Raw genomic sequence first — 9,391 nt, 5'->3', positions numbered from 1 at the left:
GACTTCTCAGATTTGAAAGATTAAGATGGACACAATGGAATAAAATGACCCTACGTCCTTTAAGCCCTTTGGGACTTTGACGGTCAAACATTAACAGTGTAAAATTAATCATAACAAAATAGGCCGCCTGCTTTATAATTTTGCAATTTCCAAATAATTTCCCAATTGCAAAAAAGTTGCAAAAAAGAGAGGATACTATCATTGCTACATTTAACACTTTTACATGTTTATTTAATTAAATCAGCCATTGTACACATTGCAGCTATGTATTGTTAGTGCTGTTTGTTTGTTTCTTTTACATCTTTAATACATGCCCTCATAGATATATTCAGTTAAGTGTTATCACCATGGGAACAAGATGCCGATTTATCAACTTAAAATCACCTTCTCACAGTATTCAAGTTCTCTGATAACACAGCAAAAATTCAAAACTGAAAAAAGGAGAATAGCCATTATGCTGTTACACAGAACATCATCTGCACCGCAAATAACACAACAGAAATGCATTTCTTGTAGAGTCCCAGTCTTGAAGGTTAAACAGTGATGTTCTTGACAATGAGAAATGAGCTATTGTGTGTCCTGCAATTAGGTCTCCTTTCATTTTGGCAGTCATTAAGTGCTTGTGTCCTGCTTTGCCAACAAAATAAATTTGCATGGCATTGAGTAGGTTTTTTTTTTTTAAAGCAGGAAACCAAAACCTCCTCAAATGTTTCTTTTCCCTTGGCATTGTTGCTTAATGAGGAGGTGCCACTTGTAACATTTATTTTCAGCATCCTGAGCACTGAGTGAGTCGGGTTGTTTTGTTTAAAGAAACAAAGGCTAGCAGGGTTTTGAAAAATATTCAGCCCTAGAGGACCTGACTCATCATTGCTGAATATGCTTTGTGTTTATCAAATAACTGACTCAAAATGTATATCATTTCATATAATATATATGTATATAATATATATATATATATTCTTAAGTTTTCGCAGGTACTTACATGTATAGTATTCAGCTTTGTTCGGGTATTTTCCCATGTCATTATAGTTGTGCTTTTAAAGTTGTAGCAATGTTTCAGCAGAATCTCATCTGCCATCATCAGGCTTCTGTATTGTGTTCGTCTCAGACGAACGCACAACTATAATGACGTAAAAGCACAACTATAATGACGTGGGAAAATACCGAACAAAGCCTATATATATATATATATATATATATATATATATATATATATATATATATATATATATATATATATATAATTACATGTATATGTTAAAATGCTACAGAGCTTCAGACCACTATTAGAATTAGGTACAGACCACACAAAATAATTCCAGGGTCATTTATGCCTTCTTGGAAAATCAAAGTGCAGACATTTACATGAATAATGCTTGAAAGGTGGTTAAGGACTATAAATAAAATAGCAAGGAAAAAAAACCAAACAAAGGCGTGGTGGATTCCTGTCTCCTTATAAATAAAACTCCAGAGAAAACCTCAAACACAATGGTAATATCTGCTCGCTCAGTGCTAGGAAAGATGAGAAGCAATTGGCATGATTATAGAAAGGTCATGTTTTATATTCCAATGCCACATGCATGTGCCAGATTAAAGAGATAATCTTGACAGAATGTGAGAAATCTCTTTTTTTCCCCTAAAAGGTAACGGTTTCTTTTCCTCCTTCAAAATGTGTATAGTGCAGTGGCCAGCAGAAACAACCCCTTCTAAGACAGCGTGGTTTGTTAAAGGAGTGATCAAAACAGTATAGAGATCAGAACTATTGAATGCACCCATTTCATGTCCCTGATCTAAAAGATTTAAATACAGTATGCAAAAGTGCCACAGGTATAGCTGCTAGCACGTTATATCTAACTGGGAATATTTTTCTTCAGGAAATCTTGAGGTGGCTTTCCCAGGAAGCAAAGAAGCAGTAATGGCTGCAATCAACTGTCTTGTAAGGGAAACAGCTGAAATTTGAGGTTTTGTTCTGACTCTTTTTAGTCAAGTAATTTATTACACTGGAAGTCCTATGAACACAGAAGGATTGATCTGCTTTGTTCTTGATAGATCCATCTCCTAGTTGTAATGGATTGTGTTAGCAATATTACATGAATTATTCTTCAACGAACCTTATAGTCCTGATGCTAAAAGAGTCACACTAGGCAGTGCTTCTTTCTTTCCCCGTCTTGTGAATCCACATATTTTCTCTATTTACAGTTTAAAGTTAATAATATCCTTTAAAAAAAACACATGTACACTGTCATTTTAAGAGGCCTGTGGAAGAAACTTATGTGTTGATGGATCTGGTGCAAAAATAAAGAATAAAAATGCCAAAGGTGACAAGATAGTCAGGAGAGTGCATAAAGTCTATGACTTGGTAGGTAAAACCATCCAGAATGAAGGATGTGATCTTTGGTCACAAATTAGCTTACAGATATTTAGAAACAAAGAAAATGAAATGGAAAACCTGCTCTATATGCTCAAAGTAGAAACAGCTGTGTTCCCTGATGATTAGGTTAAATAATAACACCTATGATAAAAGAAAGCTGGACAGTTAATGGATATGTGTGGTGGTCTAAGGGTGAGATTTAGCAGCATCTCATTTGGCCTCTTTCTTCTGCTCATCTTTGCAGAAATGCCTTAATAATTGTTGAAGGTCATGCTGAAGATCATCCTGGGGTAGGGCTTCTGGTGTGTCCTCCAGCAGCTCCACATGAATCCGGTTTCCATACTGGTCCTTAACCACAGTCCTCTTCTGTGTACTAGCTTTACTCATTGTTGTCCTACAAGAAGTCAAAGAAGGCAATGTGTGAATTTGTAGAATTTTTTAAAAAAGGAAATTGCATTCTATTTTTCATTTCAAAATTCTAGCATGAGTTTTGAGTTCTGTATGTAGGCGAAAAGACAGTGACTGATTTGACTTTAAAGAGCTAAGAAAAGGGCTAAATATTCATATATAAATTATCAATAACGTTAGTTTTTTTAATTTCCTTTCTTATGCTACATTTACATAATGCAAGCCTAAATTTGCAATCAGATTTAAATTGGTAGATTTGTTAAAATGTCAGCAGAAATTTGAGAAATGTCTTGTGTATGACATAAACTTGCACAGGCGGGGACAAATGATTGCCTAAAGGGACTGTGGGTGTAGGCTGTAGCCAGGGGTGGGATTCAAATTTCTTAACAACCGGTTCTGTGGGTGTGGCCTAATTTGTGGGTGACTTGGTGGTCATGTGACTGACTGGGCAAGGCTTGCTGACTGGGCATGGCTTGGTAGTCATGTGACTGGCTGAGCATGGCTTGTATGTGAATATTATTAATATTTATGTAAATATTGAATTTTTTTATTAAAAAAGGGCAACTTTAACCCAAAATCAGGCAAAGCAGGCAGGCAGATTGAATTGTTCACAGAATCACAGATTCATTCACAGATGTATCTTTCTGCAATCAGCTACCTGAGTCTGTCACATAAAATTTGTTTGCTAGCAAACTCATCAAATTTGCTAGCAAGCAAACTCACAAAACTAACTCACAACACACTATGTATGTACATATTAAATTTTTTATTTAAAAAAAGAGCAAGTTTTACCCAAAATCAGGCAGAGCAAGCAGGCAGATTGAGTTGCTCACGGAATCACAGATTCACTTAGAGATCTGTGTTTCTGCCATCTGCTACCTGAGTCTGCACTGAATGATTATTCAGGTTCAGCATCAGGCTCAGCTCTGCTTTTAGATTAGCTAGGAAGCAAGAAATTTGATGATTTCCTACTTTCTAGCTAAACTAAATCTCCCGGCACAGCAGAACAGCTGATGTTCAGGGGGAAAAAAAGGAAAAATAGCAACTTAGCCAGCAAGTTTGATGGCATGCATGCCAGGTAAGGAGTCAGTGGGCTGGAAGGGGCCAGCCCATTGATTTGACGGTTCTCTGGCAGAAAGAATTCCACCCCTGGTAAGAGTGCATTTTGCGCATGTGTGTAGACCATTTCCTAAAAACCTCAGATGTGCCTCCCGGACAGCTGACACGCGCTGCGCATGGGTGCGCAGCATTTGAAAATCCTCTTCTTTCTTCCTTTTTCAACTTCAACTGTGCCACGCAAAGCAGCTGAGGTTGAAAAAGCAGGAAATAAAGACAGCCAAGAGCCCAGACAGGTGACTGTACCAAACAGAACAGCAAACACCAAACTGGTTCCATGTCTGCTGCACTTCAGAGCTACTGGTTCTATAGAACTAGACCGAACAGATAGCATCCCACCCCTGGCTGTAGCCTGCTTCTGGCTAAGGCAAAAGTTGAGTTGTTGCAGAGTTCACATTGCTTTGTAGAATAGGATAGTTTAAACTAGGGGTGTCAAACTCAAGGCCCATGGCCAGATCCACTTAGATCTGGCCCTCAGGGCCGCCTTGGAAACAGTGAAGAACCAGCCCGTGGTGCCTCTGCCAGTGAAATAGAGCTCAGTAGGTCCGCACAAAGCCCTCCCAAGGTCCGTTTTTGGCTGCTCCATTTTCAGCCTCCTGCAATCCTCTGCCAGCAAAAACGGAGCTCAAGAGGGCCACATACAACCCTCTCAAGCACCATTTTCACTGGCAGAGTGCTCGGGTCCCCACAGGCGCCCCTAACACAAGTGATGTCAAGCTGGCCACACCCACTCTGGCCACGCTCAACCATCCCCTGAGGTCAAACCCTGATGCGGTCCTCAATGAAATCAAGGTTGACACCCCTGGTTTAAACTTTTGTATGGTTCAAACTTTTTATGTAAACATTGTATCAATCAGAAACTTTCAGTTATAAACGTATCTTAAGATCTTTTCCTTCCTGATACTGGGAAAATTATTCTGAGAGACATTATTACTTTGTAACATCAGTGCCTACATTCATATGTTCTAATCAAGCAACACCAACCTTTGTATGAAAATCCTGCAACAAGGTTAACAAGATAAATGATAGGAGAACCTTTCATATCCCTCACTACAAACCTGCTAGTTTTTGTCATTCCTGCTCATACTTACAATATTTAACTTCAACGGATCTCATTGATAGGAAGATGGAACACAGGTCAATAAATAAATAAATTTGTCATTCAGTATTATACATTGAGACAAGTGAAGGGAAATAAGCTCTATTGCATTCATTTTTTTCTACTACTTCTCTTCAAATAAGAGGTTTCTGCAGTTATGGGAATACACAGAATTACATCACAGAAATAATTTATTCAGTGGAAAAGACAGCTTATTTCTTTGGGTTATATTCCTTGAGAACCACAGCCCCACCTATTGAAGTAGGCTCTACTGACTTTTTAGTTCTTGGAGAGGAATATCAAGTTCATAGTAAGCCTCAAGAAACAAATGAACTAGGTTGTTTAACCATTTGATAACCAAAAAAATCTCAGACTATTGTTATTTATACATTGTTAAGACCTTTTCATTGTTCCTTCTATTTCTGATATTCAACCCATGAATGCTAGTTATATTGCTAAAATTGTGTCATTCACACACATGATGGAAGGTCCATGCCTTAGGCAATGTGTGTGCTGTTATATGCACAGACATTCACACCTGTGACAGGTTATCAAACTTTGTAGAAAGAGGAAATTAGAAGCAATACACTAGATGTCTAAGCAGCAGCATTCCTCACTGCAGCAAAAAACAAAATAAAACATATCTTGTTGCCCTCTTCTTCCTAAGTTAGTTTTAAAAAAGAACAATAAATACTCTATTGTTCCCTAGAAATTTGGGCTATATTCCCAACACATCTGCTTGGTACAAAATATGGTGAATATATGATCTGATTATCTATTCGGAGAGAATAAACACGTTCTAACTTCAAAGGTGGAAATGCAGCATCAGACTTTAGAACTTAGAATCAGAATTATAATTCCACTGTTTCCCAAACAACTGTTTGTTCCACCAATTGATTCTCCCTTCTTCCACCAAGTGTGTTAGTTTCCAAATAAAGCTTAAGACACTGAGACTGTAAGTTGACATTTATTCAAGTACCATTACAGTTAGTCTGTTAAATCTTTGGTCACTGCACAGGCTAGTGTCATGCCAACTCAAACCTTTTAATAAGCGACCCATCCTCTTTCATGACCTCTTTCTCTACTAATGGGGGGACTTCAATTTTCACTTTGTTACCAATGTAATTCAGGGCCTAAAGTAAAACAGGAAGCATAACTGTAGCATAGAAGACCCAAATACAACTTAATTATATTAACTTGCTAAAATATCAGAACACCCAATGAGACAAATTAAACAAATTAAGAAAAAAAAAGTATTAATTGCACAATTTGCAAATTCTGTACTTACTAAGAATTTGGAAATGTGTCACAAAACAATAGAACCTACTTTTACTGAGAATTCTCATGCTGATCTCCTCATGGAGACAAATGATCTCTTATGAAAAAAGAGGTATTTTCTCCTTGAAGGAACTCAGAGAGAATAGAAAGAGCTCCAGTCTTACTAACAGATGGGATTTGATTCATTAGGAAGGCGGCTCTTAAACAATAAAAATGATTTAATCCAGGATTATCCTTGGAATCACATATATATTTCAAATAGGATCATAGTTCTTATACCTTGAGTAGCTTACTCTTTGGATTTATAAATAAAATAACTCCACTTGCAAATTGAATTATATTGTTAAGAGTACATTTATACTGGAGATTTCTTTCCTAAAGTCCTCAACTATGTGCGTTCCACTGTGTTCTTGCATATTATGTTTAAATGTATTCAATCTAAGAATGGAGCTTCTTGTTCAAGCTGAAAATATGGTAAAAAGAAGATGTGCTGACATCACTCCCATCTGAACAGAAATTATCTATATTCTGTTTATTCAACCAAGACTGAGTCATATTTTCTTTCAAATAGGATATTGTGAGTTTACAATCCTGCTCCAAATGCATCTGGATTAAAGTTCATATTTACTAATCGATGATAAGCTTCTGCTGCACAATTAGTTCCAAACTGAGGGAACTTCTTATGTCTGAAAAAAATATGGCAGTTGTGAAAGGTTCCAACTAAATTCATTGTATAGTAATGGATTCCTCTACACAAATTGGCTCCAGTTGGCTTTGCCAAGAATGGGGTGACATGAACTGTCTTTCTGAAGCACTTTTGTCACTTTTTTCCAATTGCTTCTTCTAGCAGATTCAGTAGGGGAAAAGGTCTTGTTAATGTGCTCTTCTTGTATCACTTCCTTTTAATGAGATACTGGAAGTGAACTAGTGAACTAACAGGAAACAACAAAAAGGCTCCTGTGCATGCATAAGTATGTGCAACCTCAATATAGAAGTTCTTCCAAGGTGCTTCCTATCTTGGAGGAGACCATTAGAGTGACAGTGTGGGTGAAGGATATGATAGTTTTGCTTTGTTGTCTAGAAGTGGGATGGCAGCTCTCCTTTTCAAAGCAGCTTCAAATGAAGGCTTTGTTTAAAGCATTATCAAAGCACAGCAAAGCACCCTTTTACAGCTTGGGACCTAAAATTAAGATTCAGAGCAATCTCTCACTGGGTTCCATTAGATGATATTCTAAGATCCTTTTCAGAAGGAAAAATCCTTCTAAACATACTGAAAAAAAACAAGAATACATTTCTATAATGATACTTCATTTATGGCTAGATATTTCTAATTTTTCTACATGTGCTTCTGCCCTTAGTACTATTGCAGTTCTAACAGTGTTGCCAAAACCATATAATTATCTCACCTCTTCGAAGTCATCTTTGGCTGATGGAAGATTCACTGCTAAACTAGAATCTCCATGATGTTTTTCCATTCTCTCCCCATGCACTAAGGTAGTTTTTATAACTTTGCTGACCTTGCGGCCTTCTACTGGTTCAGTCTGGAATTCTGAGGCACTTGGTAATATGCTTGGCTCAGAAAAGGTCACCTGTGAAACAGATTTCATGAATAATTGCTTATGTCAATAATTCCTGACTCCAGAACCATGACTATTGGCTAATTAGATAATGCCCAAAACACTATTTTCCTACGTTCCTATGAAAAGTTTGCGCTAACATTACCTATTCATTCATTTCTTGGAAAATGATATAGTTGGGTGCTAGACTTATTAAACAATTGCTCTACGATTCTTCATTGAATAAGCCATCTTCCAAGGGGGTTTAAACAAGACATGTGAAGTGAACCTTATGAAACAAAAGTTTATATTAAATGTAATGAACATAATAATTTACAGTATAATGGGTAATCCTAGTGCCAATTTCAAAAATCCATTTCAAATAAATAAACCACGGCAGGAAAAAAAAATCTAACCTCTGATTGTTCACTTTCACTTTTCAACATCACCCGCTTTATGACTTTGGAGTAACGGTCTCCCTCTTCCACTGTCACAGGATCTTGGGGTTCTCCCTGCATCACAACTTCTTCTTTTTCTGTTCCATCTGGTAAAACGAATCGCCTGATGATTTTTCTAGTGACCTAGCAGGATGGCATGTTCATCAAGAGTTACGTTAGCATGTCGCTGAATTTTAAATCATGGCAATCATATTTGTCCTTTAAAATACCTAGCATTGTCTCTCTCGTGTGCACACGAGAGAGACAATCAAAATGAACAAATTTTGCAAAATATAATTTCAACCATTCTGTTCTCTCCTAAAATGAATAAAGATGTTCTATTTTTGTGCAACAGTTACATGGGATAAAACGTTTTCCTTTATCTCGTGTGGTATGAAATGCATAGCGCCTAAATCCTCACTTTCCATAAAAGATTCCCTTGTTACATATACAGGTAGTGTTCAACACACGACGACAACTGAGCCCAAAATTCCTGTTGCTAAGTGAGACATTTGTTAAGTGAGTGTTGCCCCATTTTATGACCTTTCTTGCCCTAGATGTTAAGTAAATCACTGCAATTGTTAAGCTAGTCACACGGTTGTTAAGTGAACCGGACCTCCCCATTGATTTTGCTTGTTAGGTCGCAAAAGCTAATCATGTGACTCTGGGACACTACAACCATCATAAGTACATGCCAGTTGCCAAGCTTTTGAATTTTGATCGTGCAACCAATTGTCATAAATTACTTTTTTAAGTTATGTAATTTCAAAAGGTCACTAAATGAACTGTTGTAAGCTGAGGACGACCTGTAGTAAAATATCCTAAAGCCCCTCAATTTAACTCTGGAAACCCTGAAATGGCTCAGATATAATTAATGTACTAAAATGCTCTTTCTTTGTATTCTCCTAATAAACCATCAGCTGAATACCTTCTTCACCACAATATGGCCATGTTCATCCACATACTGTTCCTCCGTTACAGCTTCCGGGGGTATTTCAGGCACATCATCAGCCTATTGAACAAAGAACAGAGTTCAGAAACAAAATAACTGGCTATTTTAAATAAACTGCATAGCAGAAGTTAGTTGGCTCAAACAACAACAACGTAAGTTAGGCAAGAAGCACTG

The 9,391-nt window shown here is 37.2% G+C and overlaps 1 protein-coding gene across 7 annotated transcripts in view; it reads right to left on the bottom strand.

The window, feature by feature from the left end:
• Positions 1-205: 205 nt before the first annotated feature.
• Positions 206-9,391, bottom strand: part of ANK2 (ankyrin 2) — a 276,460-nt gene continuing 267,274 nt past the window's right edge. For all 7 annotated transcript variants that reach the window (XM_087935981.1, XM_087935982.1, XM_087935980.1 and 4 more), the window contains 5 exons: positions 9,194-9,277; positions 8,245-8,409; positions 7,679-7,861; positions 6,036-6,127; positions 206-2,765 (listed from right to left, as the gene is read on the bottom strand). In XM_087935981.1, coding sequence (XP_087792107.1) covers positions 2,582-2,765; positions 6,036-6,127; positions 7,679-7,861; positions 8,245-8,409; positions 9,194-9,277 — 708 coding nt within the window. In that variant the 3' untranslated portion in view covers positions 206-2,581. The remainder of the gene's footprint in view (positions 2,766-6,035; positions 6,128-7,678; positions 7,862-8,244; positions 8,410-9,193; positions 9,278-9,391) is intronic.

Source organism: Pseudonaja textilis, chromosome 6 (genome assembly GCF_049901715.1).
Source record: "Pseudonaja textilis isolate UNSWEBS1 chromosome 6, rPseTex1.2, whole genome shotgun sequence".
In the NCBI taxonomy this organism is placed as follows: Eukaryota; Metazoa; Chordata; class Lepidosauria; order Squamata; family Elapidae; genus Pseudonaja; species Pseudonaja textilis.
Note: the sequence above shows the minus strand (reverse complement) of the source record. Positions and strands in the feature narration are given on the sequence as shown.